Source organism: Lytechinus pictus, chromosome 2 (genome assembly GCF_037042905.1).
Source record: "Lytechinus pictus isolate F3 Inbred chromosome 2, Lp3.0, whole genome shotgun sequence".
Taxonomy (NCBI): domain Eukaryota; kingdom Metazoa; phylum Echinodermata; class Echinoidea; order Temnopleuroida; family Toxopneustidae; genus Lytechinus; species Lytechinus pictus.
Window position 1 is genome coordinate 25,840,100 of NC_087246.1, and position 22,495 is coordinate 25,862,594.

Sequence of the window (22,495 nt, forward strand, 5' to 3'; positions counted from 1 at the left end):
TTTGATTAATATCAGCAATTTTTTATTACTAATAAAGTTCAAATCATGTATTCCACATGTTACAGATTTATGATAGTATAGAAACTGAAAAAAAAAAAAGAATTAACGTGTAATTCCGTGCTATTCAATATCATATACTTTAAAAAGAAAGGTACATGTATTTGATCTCTAAAAATATGACACTGATATGAACTAATGAAAGAATGGAATAGTTGTCAAGGTTCATACATGTATATCACTGTGACAACAATCACACTAAAGAGCACCAAATCAAGTACTTTCAAAGTTAGCCTCAACAAGAATTTTTTAGACAAATCATATTTGTATAATAAACAAGCAGAAATCATCACATTTAATCAAAGATGTTGCATACAAAAACTGTTCATGATTGTTTTAGCTAGAATTTTTTTCCTGATTCAATTTTTGTGAAGTGATAACAACCCCCCCCCCCCCAAAAAAAAAAAAAAAAAAAAAAAAAACATAATTTCTAATATCAGGGAACTGACTTTGTTTATCAAGACATTTAATTCATGGGCGGCTTTACAGGGGGAGTAGGGAACATATGATTTTCAAGAGATTTGTAAAGAAATGAAAAAAAAATCAAGATTTTTTTCACTTTAAGTAGTTCTTTTCACACCCCCCCCCCCCCCCCCATCAAAATACTTTGGTGGCATACCTGATGTCGTATCAGATTTCATCTTTCAAACAAAGAACATATGTCTTTTGTGATAAACTATTTCATTTCATCTGACAATAAATTCAACTTTTAAAATGAATAATATTAAGATTTACCCAAACATACCTACATGCTTTAAATAAGTCTCTCCATTTTATACTTAAGCACATACATACATGTAAGAGAAGCATCAATATCATATATGACCTTAACATGTCATGTCAGCATTTAATTCAACAATTTGTTTTTGTTTTATCAAATTATTCATGGCTAGCCTATTACATGTAGCTATATTTCAGTTGTGTTCAGCCTGTCTTTTGTTTGTACATGATACATTTGAATCGGGGGCAGATCCAGGATTTTCCAAAAGGGGGGGTGGGCAAATTTTTCAAAGGAAAATAATTTGACAACCAAAAAAAAAAGGTCTTCAATTACAAATAAAGTATATTTCGTACCCCAAAAATTTGACAAGAAAAAAAATAGGTTTCAACCACAAATTTTGGGTATTTCTTGCCAGAAAAAAAATGACAAGCAAAAAAAAGGTTTTCAACTACAAATAAAGTATATTTCGTACCATCCATTGTTTTTACATTATGCACAAAAGCATTTTGCAGTCTGATATTATGTTTCACTCGTAATGCATTATCTTTCATGCATTTGGAAGTGGTCAACTATAAAGCCGAAAGGTCGGGTCCACTTTACTCAATGTTTCGTGACAATTATAGCGAAATTCTCAAATAGTCGGGTAAACTAGACACGACATTTCGGGAATTTAGGTGGACCTTTCTTTGAATGGTCGGGTAGACGTGATTACCCAACACGATAACCAGATGTGATGACACAAGCCAAGCTGATCTCTAATGAAACCAACAGACATCGCAATCATAGATAGCACAAACAATAGTTGCGCACATTTATATAGTATTGATAGACCTTGAATTCCGAAATACATAAATTTAACCTTATCTTCTCTTTGTTTTGGATTAATTAACTGATGAAAGATTTTAGCCACAAGTTATTTCACTTCAAAAGCAGAATGCTCTCATGAACATGTAGTTAACAGTCTGCATATTCATTATCTGCTAAATTACATCTAATGCCATCTTTACATTTGGTCTACATTCATCATGGAGTGACCCTTAACTGATCATATAACTCTAATCACATGATCACCCTTGGTAGGCATACAAACATTAGTATATATACAATTATCATGATTTTGTTTAGCACAAGATTACACAAATTTTCAAAAACCTTAAGATTGTAGCCATGAAAGATATTAGGATTTTGTATTAGAATATATTCATATAACCTCACAATCTCCTTGCCACAATCATACAATATATCTGTACAATATCCGTATGGGCTCTTCATGTACCATTTCAATTCACCTGGGTTGAGTGCAGCACATTGTGGGTAAATTTCTTGCTAAAGGTAAACACGCAATGGCTTGGAATTGAACCCTAGTCCTTTGATTGAAAGACAATAGTCATAACCACTAGATCACAACACCCCCACAAACTATATTTTTAATCTGTAAAGCTTACATTTTAAAACAGAATAGTTCAATTGACTACATTCTATCAGCATGTATACACGATAAGTGGCACAAGGCATACTAGAGTATAACAATGATTTAGCACATAATTCAGCCAGTAGAAGAGAAAGTAATGACATTATTTACACAACAAATTTTGCCTTACAGAAGTAATATCAGCATCATATATACATATAAAGTAAAAATATATAGTACAGACCATATCATAACATTCCATCTAAAAAAAAAACTTTACACCTATGTGAACACAGGCAAGTCTGATAGTGGCTTGCCATAAGAATTAAAAAGTATAATGAAAATTTCAAAATAGTACTGACATTAAAAACCTCTTTGGTGAGAATATCATAATTTTGTAATATTCTTCAGATTAAAATATGATAGATAAAAAAAGGTAAGGTTTTATTTTCACACTGTAAAATAGAAGTTGTGATTAATACCCCTGCCCTCTGCTGCTACCAACACACAGAGTGAATATGTCTTGCCCATCTTCACCCAAGATCAATTTGTTACCATGGCAACATGATTTCCAACACATGCAAAAATGTTCTTGCATATCTTTACCTCAAAACCAATATGTGAGCCAAATTTCATGAGCATTGGTTGAAAACTGACAAAGTATAGTAGGGATATTAAAATGTGAACTGTCTGATTTGCATAAAAATCAGTCTTTTCAGAAAGTATGATTCACTTGAAATCAATCCCTGTTTGCTCTCATTTAAACTGGGTAATAATCAGGACTTGCTTCAAGGTAATTGTATTATTCTACTGACACAATCAGAGTAAATGTAAAGAACACTCTGAAATAGTTAACTGGCAAGAACAAGGTGTTGATTTCACATCTATAAATGACATCTGAATTTCACTCACATAACGATGCCCTGCACATCCATCTGACCATCCCCATCTCAGCCTTTTCAATTCGCTGATGATTTTGTTGCCCATGTCTTGCTACCATAGGTCATGCATTTCCTCACTCAGGCATCATGCAATTTCCCTTTTACTTTGGGGGGCTACCCTTGAGGTGAGAAAGGGAGGGAGTTCATGAAACTTCTTCCACGCACTGTGAGTTTGTGTGGCCTTAGATGCTGACTTGCTTCCTTGGGAAGCTAATGTATCACCAAGTTAGCAGAACTTATTATTGCTTCAAGCTTCCAGCCACGGAGTTCATGTCCTTTTGCAAAGTCACTAGTACCTCTCATTGATTGAAGCGGGTAATTTAAGTTTACTGTAGAATACATCTCAAAGCAAGTGAGAATACATCCGGAAAATAGTTTATGTATAGATCATTAAACACACATTAGACAGGACTGAATACTACACAAGTAATTATTGTATGTATTGATGAAAGATAGAAAATAACTTGATATATATTACACAGTACATCAAATTATTTTAAACACTAAGAAATTACTAGTAGATTGAAAACTGGTAAAGGCAAGATAAATACTGACCTTAAGTAGGCTACTAATAATATATTCATATCATGATTTTAGATTACTATGACATTCATGCACAATATGAAATATTAAAACATTATAACAAGCATATGAAAATAAAGGCATTTAAAAAGAGAAGTATGATATTACATAAATCTAAACTTTTCACAGTACTAACATATCATTTGATCTGATTTGTGCAAATACTTATATGCACCATTTCTGATTCACAAAGCATTTTGGTAGATGATGATGATGATGACAATAATGATGATGATAGTAATAATAATAAAGATCCAGACTTGTACAGTGCACATCACATTGTCATTTAACATCTTTATAGCTATGGAATTACCCTGGATATTACTTTGGATATTATTACCCTGGCTTTAGTCGGGCAAACCTTACAGTGCACAAGCATTTCGCAGAACTGATACCTGCCAGGTACCCTATTACTTTACCTAGATCGAGTGTGGCAAATGTAGATTAATGTCCTGCCAAAAGACATTATCACTACCGCAGTGATTTGAACCTGGTACCTTAAGGTGCAAAGACCGGAGACTTATCAACTGAACCACGGCACCTCTACTCTACATAACAGTATGACAGTGATCAAAACAATTATAACTTAATACAGGCCTGCATAATGGCATTGGCAAGGGAATACAATACAGAAATTTTGGTCAGCAATTTGAGTTTTACCTGAGGGCTAAGAAAGCACCTGTAGAACTGAAAGTATTAGACCACAGGACTGATGGCTGTAAAACCTCACTAAGGGACCTAGTAACAAAGATTTATGTGAGTCACCTAGCACAAGATCACTGCTCTATCAAACAATTGATATAAACTCATTGGGTGGTATATTGATAGCCATCGTTAAGTTACTTAGAACACACTTTTATGGAGTGCCACTTGTCAACTCATTCACCAAGTACAAATTATCCTCATCCTGTTGCAACAAGTTGTAAAAAAAATCAAATGAGGAATGAAATGGGGAGAAAAATAGAAAAATTAGATAGATTTTAATGAATTGATACATTATAATTGCCTTAAATATGAGATAAATTTTATGAAAACCAGCATTCCATAGAAGTGTGATTGTAATATTAATATTAATGAACAAATACACTCCTGTCAGGTTCCTACGTTCATCCATCTCTGGTTCCCTAGTTATTCCCATATCCGTTAAGACATGGGGGGTTGGGCTTTTGCTCAGGCTGGCCCTGTTCTCTGGAACGTTCTTCCCCTGGTTATCCGTGAATGCACTTCCATGGACACATTTAAACGTTACCTTAAGACAGTCATATCTACCGGTATTCAATGCTTCCTACTCTTAATTGTTCCTGAATCTATTATTAATATATTTGTACTTTTCTCTTTCTTTCCTTTTTTCACTGCGCCTTGAGCACTCTGCCGAGTGGATTTGGTGCATTACAAATCCCATATATCATTATTTACTATTTAAAAGTCTAGTTTAGACTAGGGTTACACGTGGCCAAATTATTTCCAAACACTCCCTAAATGAGTTTTTCTCTGTGTGCAAAATAACCCCCTAAACAAGTTTTTTGTGGGCTTTATTTACAAGCTGTCGCCAGAATATGACCCCGGGGACAAAGCTTGGGGAAAAAAAACATACCCTAACACGTTTGGCTAGTCTTAAAAAAAAGCTTTTGAAAAAAAAAATACCCTACATACGTTTGACCTTGCAATTGACCATTGACTAGTCTTTCAAAACTACCCCTTTTTTTCTTTTTTTTTTTGATACCCTTAACAAGTGCACGCGCGGCCCACGTCCAAAACTGCAATAACACCCCTTTAAACACGTTTTTTGGATCACGCGTGTGTACATCAATATATTTGACTGGCACATTTTTCGGACTAAAAAACCTTTTTTCATTTTCAGACTAAAAATCATCTTGGTATATGGCAATGCAATTAGCATTTTCAGAAGAAAAAAAAACCTTCAGAGTCTTCAAACCTTCCGAATAACGAATCTTGCTCTTAAATGCAGGGACCCAAAGGATCCTAGAAGCATTGGGGCACCTCTAAGGATTAAATTTGACCTGAATTTCTTCTGCTTGTGTTGGTTGTTGGCTGAACTGAGGCTGGGTCGTGACAGGAGCATTCGGATCCTGAGATAGGATAGGCGGAGAGATTGATCCTGGGTTGTAGTAGGGGTATCTTGGTGCGTAGCTCGTGGTCCCAAAATTTCCTTTCTTGCCTTCTATCTGGATTGGTCCCTCCACCGCCATCTCATAGCTTGGAGGAGGCAAAACTATAGCAAAAAAAAGGGTACAATATGGACACAACTCATATTACAACTGTAATCAGGAATTACAACTCTAAATATGCTGGTATCATTTTCTAACCAAAAACAAAATATCTCCACTTCCATGATTGTACAGATAAAAGACAAATTTAGAAGGTTACAAGAATGAAGATATTACACAATGCTGAAAAGAGAACATCATTTTATGTCCTACACATCATGAACAATCTCAGAGGACATAATTACTAACACTCACACCCCCCCACACACACACACAAATTAGAGTTTGGGAGCAAATGTTGTTTACCTTAAATGCAATAGGAAAACGTCTTACTGCTATGATCACTAGATTCATCCTGAAATCACTAGTGTCTTGCTTTTAATTACAGAAAATGTCACATTTATCACTTGTTTCCTTTGGCCATAGTCGAAGAAGGTATAATCACTTAACCCATTGAGACATACGACAGAAATATCTCATTGAAAATACCCATTCCTCCTCGTAGCGTCCATCCGAGTTTAATTTCATCTTTGAGACTTGAGGTTTTGAGGCTGCGGAGCCCTTTGAAGATTATTACAGAAGAAGAAGAAGAAATCAATAAACTAGGCTCTACAGTAACTATGCATTACACTGAAATCGCATTGTGTACAACGGATGGAAGACTTACCTGGAGACTGAGGTGGATATTGAGACGCTCCTTGATCAGGAGGGTAACCAAACTGAGCAGGTGGCGCGGATGCACCACCGGCTGGTTGGGGTGGGTAGCCGGCATGTGGTGGTGGGTAGCCAGCTTGTGGTGGGTAACCTGGTTGAGGTGGCTGAGGTTGGGTGTAACCACCTTGGGGAGGGTAGCCAGGTTGGGCTGGGTAACCCGGTTGGGCTGGATGACCTGGTTGGGCTGGATAACTTGGTTGGGCTTGGTAGCCTGGTTGGGCTTGGTAGCCTGTTTGAGCTTGTTGAACCAAGTGAGGTAAGGCAGGTACTGTACCTATGATTATAGGTAATTCAACGGTTGCATCGATGGGTGTGCCTGAGACATCTGCTTCTATCTGTTATAATAACAACAACAAAACTCAAAATTTATATTGACCTCTGAGATACAAGCTACCATAATAATATAGTATGAAAAGCTTGACCGCATTGGTCAGATCGTGTCATGAGGACGCGCACTACTGCGTATCTATCAATAAGATCGCGCGTTGTATATCACGTACACGTCTGCATTTGCGACTCAAGTCATATTTAAATCTTTGTGAAACTCCCCCCCTGGTGGGTGTTTCATAAAGCTGTTCGTAAGATACGAATGACTTTACGCACGACTGGTACCATTTCTTGTGCCAAGTGATATATCCCTATGTCATTGAGTTAGGACCTAAGATCATGTTCCAGTCATGCATAAAGTTGTGCGTAACTTTACGAACAGCTTGATGAAACTCATTGTGGTTTAACAACAGCCATCTGTGACACAAATCTCTAACAATTAACACAGGTTCAATTTATCATCTCATCTTTCACTCAGATCATTCGTAACTGTCTGGGAATAATAAATGTATAAGTTTTTCTCTCTCACTATAGCAGAATGAAAGAGTTTAGTGAGCTTAAAGGGATGGTCCGGGCTGAAAATATTTATATCTAAATACATAGAGTAGAATTCACTGAGCAAAATGACGAAACTTTCATCAAAATCGGATAACAAATAACAAAGTTATTGAAGTTTAAAGTTTAGCAATATTTTGTAAAAACAGTCGTCATGAATATTCATTAAGTGGGCTGATGATGTCACATTTCCACTTTCCGTTTTCTTATGTTATTACATAAAATCATATTTTTTTCATTATTTCATACTTGTGTGATTAATATGTCTCCCTTATAATGAAATAAGTTGCAGCAATAAATATCTAATGCACTATTCAGTTGTCAATCCAATTTTTCTAGTTCTTGGAGGAACAAATTTGAATAAACCTAATTTCATATGATAAAATACAAAAGAACAAGTGGAGATGTGACATCATCAGGCCATCTAATGAATATTCATGACGACTGTTTTCACAAAATATTGCTAAACTTTAAAATTCAATAACTTTGTTATTTGTTATCCGATTTTGATGAAATTTACGGCATTTTGCTCAGTGAATTCTAATCTATTTATTTAGCTATACATACTTTCAGCCCGGACCATCCCTTTAAGGAACATACAATGTAAACAAAAAAATTTGACATATTTGGCTTTCCATATTTTTAGCACAGAGTTAAACCATGGCCCAAGTTTAACCAGACCTCAGAATACGGGCCTATGTATACACACCTTCACATGGTACATGACTTCAATGTTTGGACAGTTCTCAAATGAATTAGGAGCTATCGGTGGAATGGCCATGGGTCTCCTCTCAAAGACCATTGATTCCTGGGCGTTACAGTCGTCAAACGAAATCTCACAGATCTTTTTGGTGTTCTTACGGGTGTGAGTGCTTCCTCCATGTTTGGCATGGTAACGAGATTTCTGAAGCAATACAAAACAAGATACAAAAGAAATAAGGCTCCATGGGCACAAACGACAATAGAATTCATCTTCGGCATCTTGAAGCAGCACTTCCACTGGAGGAAGTCTAATTCAAATATGATTATTTTTTAATATAATGCAAAACCTTTTCCGTTTACATTAAATATCCTTGTTGCAAAAAAATTGAATTATAATCCTACCCATGAAATAACTAATGTAAAATTCAAAGTAATATTTAAATTTCTCAGGAAGTTCGATCAACAGAAACATGAAATATTATTACCCTAATAATGAGAAAAAACACCATTTAAATTAATCCAATGTTTCCATCCTTCAAAATTAACACATCTTTTTCTTGAATGATATTCAATCTCATAAAACATTTTTCTTCACGTTTCACTATTACTTCTGTCCGTCAACAAAACGTGTAATAACCAGTCACCAGAGTTTTAGAAGAATTGTCTGAGTTAGTGTACACCCACCATAGTACTTACCGTTAGGTGGGCGGGTGACCCTCTCCATCTCACATCATGTGTTCATCAGAGTATCAAAAACATATAGCAGTTTGTAACTTTAAAATTACATAATTGAAGACAATTTACAGGTAAGTCATTGTAAGCTCTTTGGGCCTAAAGTGAAAAGCACAGTGTAAGTGTACATGTAACTTCATCTGTTCCTATTCATTTCAATCTTTGCTTGTCATACCTATCAACTATCAAACAAGATAAATTTCACTAACCTGTATCAGTGCAGCCTTGAGTGAGACTAACTCTCTACCACACTGATTATTGAGCTCTACTGTAACAAGGATATTCTCTCCCGGTGCGTAACCACCCTTATCAATAGATCCACGGACGTTGATTGGTCCAGATTCGCAGCACAGACAACAAACAGTCTTTTCTGTGATCCCAACTGGACTTGTCTGAAAATAATGAAATTCAAATCAAGAAAAACAATTATAAATATAAAATGGGGATATGAAACTCAATCAAATGATTGGTTGAAATTTTCCAGGTGACCGGGCATTTATATTACCTAACAGGAAAATTTGAAAGTGACTACACTAGTAAATGACTAGTTCGATTGACCGGTCATGGTTTTGAGATGTACTAGATGGTTTAAAGAAATGACAAGGACACCGTTCTCACTACCTTCCTAAAACTAGTTTACTGGAAACTAGTTTAACGTGTAGTGAGAACGGTCGAAGCAATCTTGAAAGCGATCTTCCAAACTGGTTCAGAAATCCACCTCGCGATGTAGTTCTCACGATCGCTTTGCCTCGTTAAACTGGTTTTAGCGTAAGTGAGGACACAACCAATATTGGGAAGCGATCTACGCACATTTTGAGCGCTCTACTCCACATACGACAGGTGTAGAATGCCTACGCTGCGGTTTCAAATTTCGCGCGAAAAGTGTCACCCCAATGAAAGCATTTCCATAGCAACAAGATCGCTTTATGTTAAGTAATGGATTCACAACACTATCTTATAAAAGCATATCTATAGGTAATACAAATCATTTTACTCAGGCACTAGAATCTGTAATCAGGCTGTAATCTTAGTAATTACGGCTGCCAAGCTACAGCTGGGGTAATAATATCCAAGTCCTTTGGAAGCGCATAGAGACATTATTCATAATCGTGATATGCGCTATACAAGAACTGTTTATTATTATTAGAATATAAATACACACATTTACACATACCTTTGAAACTATCCAAACATTACAGTCCCAAAAATGATCTGACAAGTAAAATTAACAGGTTTTTCACTATTAATGGGATGGGGAAGGGGGCAATTCACAAAGAAAGATAAAAGGAGACGGGACACAATATACAATTAAGTTTAAAAAGTGGCAACACATGTTATTTGGTTTATAAAAAAAATTGATTGGACCACATTTTTGGTGACATTAAGACATGCCTCTGAAACATTTGTGTTGAATTTATAAATATACCAATATCAAGAATTTCTAGATACACTTACTAATATATTAGGCAGCAAATTGAGGTCTTTCGTAGTCCAGATACTGAAGAAACGTTGAACTTTATGATCAAACTTCCATGGTCTATCTATGGTGGCCTTGATATAATATCTCACCCAGCCCCACGTGCCTTCAAACGGTGGTGGAAGGCCCTCTCTGGGTAACTGGAATTGAAACGGGAAGCGATGATCTCCCATGGGTAGTTTCATTCTGCTCGCTGCCTGGTTGTTCTTGCCTGGAGTTGCAAAAGAAATGTCAAGAATAACGATGAAATAATAAGGAGCATATTTTTAACCCAATTGGTTATTCACAGAACAGAAATGTATGTTAAGTACCTGGGCCCGTATTCCATAAACGAGATAAGCATGCTTAAGTCAAAAATCTAAGCATTTTGTCTTATTTTTCTGTCTAAGACAAAATGCTTAGCCAAAACGCGTATTCCATAAAGAATTGGCTAAGAATTTTGTCTAAGAATATGGCTAAGAAGTTTTGCGCGACTAAGACAGATTTAGGATGAATGGCTAAGTAACTTTTCTTAAATATGCAGAGTCTGTATTTCATAAATACAACATGGCTAAGAATTTAGCCCTAACTTTAAGACAGTTGTGAGCTGTCTTAATTGTTGTAGTTTCAAGGCAATTTCAGCCAACACAATTTTAGAATTTATACCTATATTGCATTTCGAGCTCCTATCTCATTTTTTAAAACCGATTTTCATGAAATTTGGAACACACATTAGTCTTAAGGTAAGGAGGTGGAAGATTTTGTTCTTTTTTTCTTTTTCAGAAATTGTGTTGCCATGGTAACAATATATTATGGCCCAAATTTTGCCGTTTAAAATACTTCATTAGTCAAGTTTATACCAATTCTCATGAAAGTTGGCTAACACATTGGATTTGAGGAAAAGATGTGCAAGACACATTTTTGCATGTGTCGGAAAATGTGTTGCCATGGTAACGGTATATTATGGCAAAAAATTATGTATAAATCTCGCTGTTCCAACTATTTCTCTAGTTTTTAACCAATTTTCATGAAATGTGGCACAAACATTTATAGTCATTATGTGAAAATGTGCAAAACATGTTTTTTGCCTATATAAAAAAATTGTGTTGCCATGGTAACAAATAAAATACAAAAAATAAATGAAAATCTTGTGATTGAATTACTTTATCAGTTTTCAACTGGTCTATTCTCCTAAAAATTTGGCATACACATTAGTCTTGAGTTGAAGATGTCTAAGACATATTTTTGCCTGTATCAAAAATCGTGTTGCCATGGTAACAACATATTATTTAACGAAAATAAGGTGAAAATCTTGTAGTTTGAATTCCTTCATCTCTTTTCAACCAATGCTCATGAAATTTGGCACACACATCAGTCTTGAGTTGAAAATGTGCGAGAATATTTTTGTTTGTATCAGAAATCGTGTTGCCAAGGTAACAACATATCATACGCCAAAATAAGATTAAGACAGTGGTCAATGCTAACTTTTGTTTGGCTACATAGAAAACTACATGTAGCTGTGGGCTTAGTTATCGTTTTTAATTTTAGGATGGGGGAGGGCTAGACCTCTAGATCTCAAACTACAGCCCCTAGCTTTAGATGTAAGCCAAAGATCAAGATCCTTCAGTCCTAGAAATAATCCAATGCTATATCCCTAGCTTACTTCCCTTTTCAGGCCTAATGTTAGATGAATAGATCTAGACTAGCCTACATTTACTATTTTTTAGAACTAGAATCTATATTTTGATAGAGTATACAAGTCTCTACTCTAGTTCTCGACCTATTACTTAGATTGATATAGTTCTACTTCTAGATCTAGATAGGGTCTAACTTTTAGTCTTAGTCATTAAGTCTAGATCTAGGCCTACGTTAGAGATTCCAGATCAAACAGTAGACTAGTCTGACTAGATCAGCCAACGTTAGGGCTACCGGCTAGGCTAGAAATAGAATCTGGAATGAATAGAAGAAAGTATAGCCATACTAGGCTAGGCCGCCTAGATCTTAACTAAATTTTTATATAAATCTAGCTCCCAGTCTAGACTGAGTCACTTTCACTGAGCTGTTGGTCTAGGTTTTAATTTAGGCCTGTTTTGTAGATACCTAGATCTAAACAAACTCCCCAAAATGTATATAATAAAAACTCCTCCAAACAAACAGATGGACCTAAAAAAGAAGTAGGCCTAGAATGCTAGATCTAACTTAGTTAGATCTAACTTTTTACATAGATTTCTAGGTCAGGATTATAAGTTTAGACGTAGTTGGCAAGCAATGCATAGCGATAGGTCTAGCAGTAGCACTGTAACTTGTTAGACAGGAATATCCATTGTTTCTAGGGATTTATTTAAAAGTTTCTGACATTTACTGTCATGTCACATTGGTGAGATTGGGGTCTAGGCCAACGTAATGTTAGACTGTCGAGTGTCTTACTCTTACTCGTAGTTTAGCAGAAAACCCAAAATACAGATGGAGACTGAAGCTTTTGGTCTAACGTTAGGCCTAACTCTAACTAAGTCAGATAGTGAGATAGGGCCTAGTCCTACATTGACATGTAAATCTATCCCTGTCCTAAGCTAAGTAAGGCTAAGCCAGGCTTAGTCCCGAATGTTGTTCTAGGCCTAGACCAATACTATTTAGGTCTAGATCTATGTACTATATGTAGCTTCAGTCTCGGTTGCTCCACTAAGTATGGCATCCCACTGGCACTAGACTAAATAACATTGTAAGTGTAACAGAGTTACGTTTTGCAGCCTTCCTTCATGAAAGTAAAAAAGTCAAAACAATGTTCAATTCTCCTCAAAACAGACATATATTTTATAGATCTTGGGCCTAGGCTAGATCTAGGCCTAATGTTAGACCCAAGGCTAGTCTCAAAAGTTACAAAAGTTTTCCCTTAGGGAGCCTAGGTCTACTTAAACTGAAGTTAAAGTAAACTGTCGAGAGGAATTTATAGTTTATATTTTGACAAATAACAATACATGAAAAGTAATAAATGGGACTGATACACAAAGAAACTGTGCAAGTCACTCGGTTTGGGATGAAATGTTTTGGTAATTAACAAAATATATATAATTTTAATAAAAAGTTCTTACCATATATGGGTGATAAATGCTCTTCTCTTACTACAATAGTTGTAATTAGTTTCAATAAAATCCAAAGTTTTAAGAAAAAACAACTTCAGTGACATTTTTGCAAGTTTGTTGCAGTCACCCCTGCAGCAATTTATTATTGAGAAGGTCGCTGAAGGTCATAGAATTTGAGACTTTGGCTTAGCCATATCGCCTGACTTGAGACAAATGTCTTAAAGTTTATAGAATATCGCTAGGGAAGATTTCTTAGACAAGCAAAATGCTAAGACAAATTGCTAAGACTTAAGCAAAAAGCTTATCTTGTTTATGGAATACGGGCCCTGGGCCCGTATTCCATAAACGAGATAAGCATGCTTAAGTCAAAAATCTAAGCATTTTGTCTTAGTTTTCTGTCTAAGACAAAATTCTTAGCCAAAACGCGTATTCCATAAAGAATTGGCTAAGAATTTTGTCTAAGAATTTGGCTAAGAATTTTTGCGCGACTAAGACAGATTTAGGATAAATGGCTAAGTAACTTTTCTTAAATATGCAGAGTCTGTATTTCATAAATTCTACATGGCTAAGAATTTTGCCCTAACTTTAAGACAGTGGTGAGTTGTCTTAATTGCTTTAAGACAACGTTTAAATCCAACAAATCATGGCCAATTTTTTTTTAGAATTCATACCTATATTGCATTTCGAGCTACTTCCTCAGTTTTTAACCAATTTTCATGAAATTTGGAACACACATTGGTCTTAAGGTAAGGAGGTGTAAGAATTTTTTTTGCTTTTTCAGAAATAGTGTTGCCATGGTAACAGTATATTATGGCCAAAATTTAAAATTTAAATTACTTCATCGGTTTTCTACCAATTATCATGAAAGTTGGCTCACACATTGGATTTGAGGAAAAGATGTGCAAGACACAATTTTGCATGTGTCGGAAATTGTGTTGCCATGGTAACAGTATATTATGGCAAAAATTATGTATAAATCTTGCTATTCCAACTACTTCCTCAGTTTTTAACCAATTCTCATGAAATGTGGCACAAACATTAGTCTTGATGTGAAGATGTGCAAAACATATTTTATGCCTATATACAAAAATTGCGTTGCCATGGTAACAACATATTAAATAACGAAAATTAGGTGAAAAATTTGTGGTTTTAACAAGTTTACAATATTTCAACCACTTCTCATGATGTTTGCCACAGACATAAGTCTTGAGGTAAAGATGTGCAAGACACATTTTCGCATGTGTCGGAAATTGTGTTGCCAAGGTAACGGTATATTAGGGCAAAAATTATGTAAAAATCTTGCAGTTCCAACGACTTCTTCAGTTTTTAATCAATTCTCATGAAATGTGGCACAAACGTTAGTCTTAATGTGAAGATGTGCAAAGTATATTTTATGCCTTTATAAAAAATTGCGTTGCCATGGCAACAAATAAAATAACAAAAACTAGATGAAAATCTTGTAATTTGAATTACTTTATCAGTTTTCAACTGGTCAATTCTCCTAAAATGTTGGCGCACACAATAGTCTTGAGTTGAAGATGTCTAAGATATACTTTTGCCTGTATCAGAATTCGTGTTGCTATGGTAACAACATATTATATAAAGAAATTAGGTGAAAATCTTGTGGTTTGAATCCCTTTATTAGTTTTACCAATTCTTATAAAAGTTGGCTCACACATTGATTTTGAGGTGTAGATCTGCAAGACATATATTTGAAAATTTGTTGCCATGGTAACAGCATATCAGATCAATAAATGTGTAAACAGCATGATGTGTATTGAACTACTTCTTCATTTTATGACATTGGCCTATATGTCCATGAAATGTAGGTTTTGAGCTAAAATAATCTGCAAGACACATTTTCTCATTCATCAAAATATGTGTTTGTATGATAACTACATGTATACGCCAAAAAAGATTAAGACAATGGTCAATGACAATGCTAACTTTTGTTTGGCTACATAGAGAACTACATGTAGCTGAGGGCTTAGTTCTAGTTTTTTTTTTTTTTTTTTTTTTTGGGGGGGGGGGGGGCTAGACCTCAAGATTTCGAACTACAGCCCCTAGTTTAGATCTAAGCCTAGATCAAGATTCTTTAGTCCTAGAAATAACCCAATGCTAGATCCCTAGCCTACTTCCTTTCTCAGGCCTAACGTTAGATGAGTAGAACTAGACTAGATCTAGCCTACATTTACTATTTTTAGATCTAGAATCTACATTGAGATAGAGTCTACAAGTCTCTAGATCTACACCTATTACTATGACCCTATGTACACCTAGATTGGTATAGTTCTAGATCTAGATAGGGTCTAACTTTTAGTCTAAGTGAGTAAGTCATTTAGTCTAGATCTAGGCCTAGGTTAGAGATTTCTAGATCAAACAGTAGACTAGATCAGCCAGTCCTAACGTTAGGGCTACCGGATAGGCTAGAAATAAAATCTAGAATGAATAGAAGAAAGCACAGGCTAGGCCGCCTAGGCCCTAGATCTAAATTCTTATATAAATCTAGGCCCTAGTCTAGACTGAGCTGTTGCCAGTGTTGGTCTAGGTTTAGGCCTGTTTTCTAGTCCTGGAAACCTAGATCTAAACAAGTCCTCAAATTCAAAATGTATAAAATAAAAACTCCAAACAAACAGATGGACCTAAAGCAGGAGAAGATCTAGATAGATGTCTAGACTACTACTAGGACTAGATCTAACTTTAGGCATAGGCCTAGTTGGCAAGCAATGCATAGCGATATATCTAGCACTGTTGACAGGAATAACCGTCGTTTCTGGGGATTTATTTAAAAGTTTCTGACATTTACTGTCATATCACATTGGTGAGACTAGGCCAACGTAACGTTAGACTGTTTAGTGTCGTACTCGTAATACTAAAATAGCGGAACAACCAAAATACAGTCGGAGACTGAAGCTTTTGGTCTAGGCCTAAGTCAGATCTATTCTAGACCTACATGTAAATCTAGATAGATCTATCCCTGTCTTAAGGCTAAGCCAGGCTAAGTCCTGCATGTTCTAGGCCTAGACCAATACTAATATAGGTCTATCGTTAGATCTAGGCCTAGTATGTAGCTTCAGTCTCAGTTGCTCCACTACGGCACTAGACTAACAAAGTTACGTTTTGGCTTTTGCTTCAGCCTTCAGGAAAGTAAAAAGTAAAAACAATGTTCAATTCTCCTCCAAACAGACGGATATTAGTTGTAGATCTTGGGCCTAGGCTAGATCTAGGCCTAATGTTAGACCCAAGACTAGTCTCAAAAGTTACAAATGTTTTCCCTTAGACCCTAGGTCTACTTCAACTGAAGTAGAATAAAGATGTCGAGAGGAATCTACCCTATCCCATTTAGATTTTGACAAACAATACATGAAAAGTAATGAATGGGACTGATACATAAAAAACTGTGCAAGTCACTCGGTTTGGGATTGAAATGTTTTGGTAATTAACAAAATATAGAATAATCTGAATAAAGAATTCTTACCATATATGGGTGATGAATGCTCTTCTTTTACTACAATGGTTGTAATTAGTTTCAATAAAATCAAACTTGTTAAGAAAAAACAACTTCAATGACATTTTTGCTATTTTGTTGCAGTCACCCCTGCAGCAGTTTAGAAGGTCATAGAATTTGACTTTGAGACTTTGGCTTAGCCATATCGTCTGACTTGAGACAAATGTCTTAAAGTTTATAGAATATCGTTAGGGAAGATTTCTTAGACAAGCAATATGCTAAGACAAATTGCTAAGACTTAAGCAAAAAGCTTATCTCGTTTATGGAATACGGGCCCAGCTGCCTGTGATTTTTTTTGGGGGGCAGCAATTGTTGTATATTTGGAGACCAATGAACATTTATTCAATGAATAACAAGTTATATATTGATAAAACAAACATAAATTTACAGTGTAAAGTTCACACATAGGCTATGCCATTTTAAAATGGATACATTATTTTTTAAATAATAAATTCTCTTATTTCTTATCTATGACAATGCATATCAGTAAATAGTTAAGTATACATGATCAGAAAATTTATTCATTTAGAAAAATGAAATATGTGTGAAGCAAAGGAACTGAGCTTGAGAGTATCTCAAATACATGTCCATTAAAAATAAATTATAGATGAATCAAAATTCAAATGGATGCAAAGAAATATTAACCTGCTCCACGGAGAATGACTTCTTGCTTGAAGAATGGAATTTTCCATGTGTAATGGATGGTTCTTCTGTGATCTCCGGAGCCTCGTGTTTCAGTCCAGTGAGTGTAGGACTTGCCTTTGCATATTACCTTAATACCTGCATGTAGTCATGAGAGAGACAGAGAGAAAAGGGGAGGAGAAAGAGAAAAGGGGAGCGAGGAAAATTGTAACTCTATCACTTTTTATTTCCATGAATGAAGTTTTTGTCAATTCCGCTGGTTACATATATATGCTCTGTAGGTATACCAGAATATGCAAAGCAAAGTATTCATTAATTCTTGTTTAATGCATAAACCTAGTAACAGTTAGGTCTTTCCTTTCTGCAAAATTTTCATTCTGTGATTGGCCTTTAGGCTTAAAAAAAAATACTCATCACTATATTTGCATTAGGAACATGTGTACTACCATGGATGGAGTAAGAATTGCACATTGGTGAAGATGCGCCGGCATGATGCAATTATTCTTTTTTAAACTTAGATCCATTTCCGGGGATCCATTTGTATTTTCAAGGGAAGGATTCAGCAATCAGTCATATTATAAGTTGGATATTTGTAATCATATTGGTCATGTTTTTGGACTGGAGCAAAAATGAAGTCAGATAAGTGCAGACTTTGTTCTTTATATTAAACTAAGTCAAAATTAAGGCATACCCCGTTACTAAGAGTTGATTGGGTTAAGAACTTTATCTTGATGTCCTGCTCCAGGGGTGGTATTGAGGTATTCTGAGGTAATTTTATCTTTAAAATATTTCATTTTGTCTTCAAAAATGAAATTGGTTTTCTGAGATGACATTTTATCTCTCAGATAAAATATGAAATTTTAGCAAACTTAACTTCATTAGATCTACATATCTAAAGATTATACGCGACAGAGCAGAGCCTACATAGAAATATCCATCGCGTATCTAGCCATTGCTACGCAGATGATGTGCGTGTACCCACGTTACTTTGAAGAAGAAACTTAAAAAGAAACTTAAAATAGGGTGGGGCCTCTTTTATCTCTGCGTCGTCCAATCCAGCATGGTTTCTAAGTGAATTAGCTCTAAAAGCTTGAAGACAAATTTGAAAGAAAAATTATATCATTGAGAGTAATAGTATAATACCTGAACATTACTCCTGTATGATAAGGAATTATTTCATAATATTTTCTGGACTAATAATTGTCTCTAAAATGATGCTGGTGATGATGCGATATTGACATTGGGACTCTGTGAGTATTGTCATATTTTTAAAAGAAATCTCTGTAAAAATGCCCTAGCGCATAGTGCAAGCGTATTTGAATTCAATAAATTGACATAATCTTGCTCCTTTGCCATACCTCCTGGCGGAATGGATATCAATGATTAGTTGAGTGAGATGAAAGTGCTATAATTATAAAACAATTGATGTTTCTCACTTTCTCATTGGATATTACTTCAAAAATAGACATGATAGATGTGTCTTACAGAGATTAAATGAAGATAAACTGGTTCTCAGAATACCAATTTGGAGAGATTTTATGGATATTTTATCACACTCATTTTAACGAAGATAAAATATTTTATTTTATCTGACTCTGAGATAAAATGGATATTAGAATTCAGAATACCACCCCTGGGCCCCAGTACAGTACCACTACAGAGCTCTGCTGACGCTGGACCCCAGGAAATGCGGACCTCTTTGTTGAGGTCCTGGGGACGATTCCACGAAAGGGTCTTTGCCAGAACGGCATTATCCTGGTTTAAGTAACCACTCCATCTCCCATTGACTATGTACACAAAGAGCGCACACACACACTGACACACACAAGAAGAGAGGTGACTTATTTCAAGATAAGGCTGCAAGAACCGTCTTCCGTGTCGCCCATTTATGATGCGCCATGTGAAACGCATCTTAAATAAATTATGATGGTCACCGTGGTCCCTATAAGTCTGCGCACCTAGCTACCGGTATATGAGTTAAGATTTAACACGAATTTCTTTCTATTTCACAAAATCTTTCAGTTAGCCGGTAATGATGTTCCTGATATTATATTAGGAGTATTAAAGTGTGCCAAATATCTCATAAAAATTTGAAAGAATATATAGGATTTTCTTGGAGAAATCAGAATGAAAAAAAAAATGGTACCCCATGTCTGCGCACCCCTTCACTTTGCACACCATTCGGGGATTTTGATGACAAAGGCTGCATTTTAAGGCCGTCACATGAAATGCCCAAAATTCATTATTTTTCCAATATTTTGAGTCGGATTGTTTGATGAATATCTGTCTATGTATTGCATTTGTAAAGTCTGTGTTCGTTGCGTATCTTCTTTTACTAGAATTGCGCAGATAAGCATGTGCGCAGACAAGGGGGACTGCATGCGCAGACTTGGGGGAACTTGCCATACCTGCAAACATATTTTATTCATCCGATAAAGTAAACAAAAATAATAATCTTTGTTTATGAAATGATGTGATATATCTTGAAATTGTATACAAATTGATTTAAATGCTATCTCACAAATTTTATTTGTTTATCATACATTTAAGAAATATGCCGCATACAGCGGCCTTGACCTTGGTCTTGGAAAGACCCTTTCGTGCAATCGGCCCCTGATGATCTGATCTGACATGCATACCGCAGTATGGTTGGAACTACCCCTTATCGACCATCTAATCTTCTAAGCATCGTATCTGCGATCAATTTTACCCAGTTTTCGTCTCATTTGTGCAGAAAATTGAGCAGATCAGATTCCCATGTTTCGCTCGGCGACTCCGATTCAATCCGCGTATATATCGACGAACAACGAATACGACGATTTTACATTTGCTCATTTGCACCCGTCTTTTGAAACCGACCACCCGCGGTACATTGAGTTTACGACCGATTCTTGTCGCGGTGGCAAAATATTTTTACTCTTCCAAATCAGTTCTATGATGTCAACATGCTAAATGATCGTCTCACTACTTCCACTGCGAGCTCCGACACATGATTGAACGATTGACGACGGATATTTGTTCTAGAGCCGTTTCCTATTGGATTTCTTGGTTTTTCAGCGGGGTTTAATTGGGTCTGGTCAATACAATTTTGATTAATTCTACTAAATTTTTACTTCTTGTTGCTTCTTTTTTTCTCGTAAAATCAATTCTTACCGTTTCTATGGACACTGCGCCTACTCTCCCGTGCGTATCGTTAGTAATACGCAATAATTTTAACGTGCGCAAGGTGGTCGGTTTCAAAAGAGGTGGTCGATATGTGGTAGTCTCACCATACCCCTGTTGACCAAGCCATACCCTTAGTTCCAAGGCAATTGGCAATTCCTCCTACTTTAGTAGGATGGGGGGTCGGGTGTCCGGACACTTTATCTTTTTGAAGCCTTCTTTTTTGTCTTTGGATTACACTAAAAATATGAATTCAATACTTGTAATCATCTTCTGTTTTGTTCTTTATAATATTTCCTAACGTTTTGTACTAAAAATTGATGAAACTTCGCTTGTAATTTTTTCCAAATGACTTTCTAAAATTGATCGTCCGGACACACAACCTGTCCGGACACACAACCTGTCCGGACACACAACAACTGGGTATACTTACCTCGAATGTCTCCCTTTTCTCCCGTCAAAACTATCCTTGCGTGTCCCTGGATGGTATCCCCTGGTTTGAACACTTCATTGCTACCTTCGAAAACAACCTCAAATACCTGCAATTTACCCATTATTGAGTAGGTCTAGCTAGACCAAAGTCAAAGACAAAATGATTTGTTGACGATAGAGATCGCGTCACGGCCACACCCAAGGTGGTTCCCCATGTTCCTCTCGATCTCGCGCTCGATCCGATCCGCACTCGCGCCGCGGTGCCGCTCTATCCCTCTCTTCAAGCCGTGCATGCGCAATGCAATTCTTATGCAGATATCACGATTCTGTGATCGCAGCTATTGAAATTACATGTGAGCTGAATTCCCAACTGAGGATTAGACTGTTGTTGAATGGCAATACTGTGATCATATTCCTCTTATTGTAACACTTTATCGCCAATCAAGGACAATGGCTAGTACTTTGGAGGCTCTTAAGAAAAAGAGAGAAGATTTAAAGGCCAAGTTGATGCGAAGGAAGGAAATTACAACAGGAATAACTGGTGAGTTGGAAAGGACTGCCATGACTGTAGTCCCATAAGTTGAAAATTATGTAAGGCGGCATACCGTAGATTATTCTGATATTGATTTTAATTTAATACATACATTTTATCACAAAAATATATTTTCCTCCCAAGGTTATGTGACTCAAGAGTCAAGATGGTTGATTGTTCGATCATGTTTCATCATTTGGAAACTGGATTCGCTTTTGAAAGTGAAATATCAATGTTCTTTTGTAGAAAAAAATGGAATTGGAAACTTTTCAATCATGTTTCATTATTTTGCTTTTGAAAGGGGAATATCATAACGTTAAATGTCGACTTTTTAATTAAAATGCAAAAATTATGTTGCACTTGCAGGGCTGCCAACTTTTGAGTAGCATGGCATTGCATTGACACTCGATCGCTTGTTGTGCCTCGCACAAAAACCCCGCTTCATAGTAAAATTTCGACGTCACCAGCTCTCATATACTAATATAGTCATACACGGGATACAGTAAGCCAATCGCAACTCAATGTCTTGTCTTTGCGCAGCAAACCGAAACCAATTCGCATTGATGGTTTAGCTTTGCGCTTGTGTGGTTAAAAACTTTGAAACTTTTGCCTGTCCGGGTTATAATGTTATTGAATATCCGATATAGGCTAATAAACTTTTTTCTCTCTATTTTCGGGGTTCAGCGTGAGAATCGGGTGAATTGTGTGAGACT

General features: G+C 36.0%; 2 protein-coding genes across 3 annotated transcripts in view; one reads left to right on the top strand and one right to left on the bottom strand.

The window, feature by feature from the left end:
- Positions 1-21,890, bottom strand: LOC129254503 (arrestin domain-containing protein 3-like). Of its 2 annotated transcripts, none has more exons than XM_064114268.1 (7): positions 21,252-21,890; positions 17,660-17,794; positions 10,426-10,658; positions 9,180-9,362; positions 8,246-8,440; positions 6,608-6,989; positions 1-5,945 (listed from the first exon to the last, which is right to left on the bottom strand). In XM_064114268.1, exons 1-7 carry the CDS (start codon positions 21,370-21,372, stop codon positions 5,716-5,718), a joined length of 1,479 nt encoding a protein of 492 aa, XP_063970338.1. In that variant the 5' UTR covers positions 21,373-21,890; the 3' UTR covers positions 1-5,715. The 2 variants fall into 2 exon arrangements, with proteins under 2 accessions (XP_063970338.1, XP_063970346.1); XM_064114276.1 differs by lacking the exon at positions 21,252-21,890 and adding an exon at positions 20,367-20,456 and having other exon boundaries at positions 5,063-5,945.
- Positions 21,229-22,495, top strand: part of LOC129254504 (N6-adenosine-methyltransferase catalytic subunit-like) — a 17,724-nt gene continuing 16,457 nt past the window's right edge. The window contains exon 1 of the mRNA XM_054892967.2: positions 21,229-21,791. Within this exon, the coding sequence (XP_054748942.2) occupies positions 21,701-21,791 (91 nt within the window). The 5' untranslated portion in view covers positions 21,229-21,700. The remainder of the gene's footprint in view (positions 21,792-22,495) is intronic.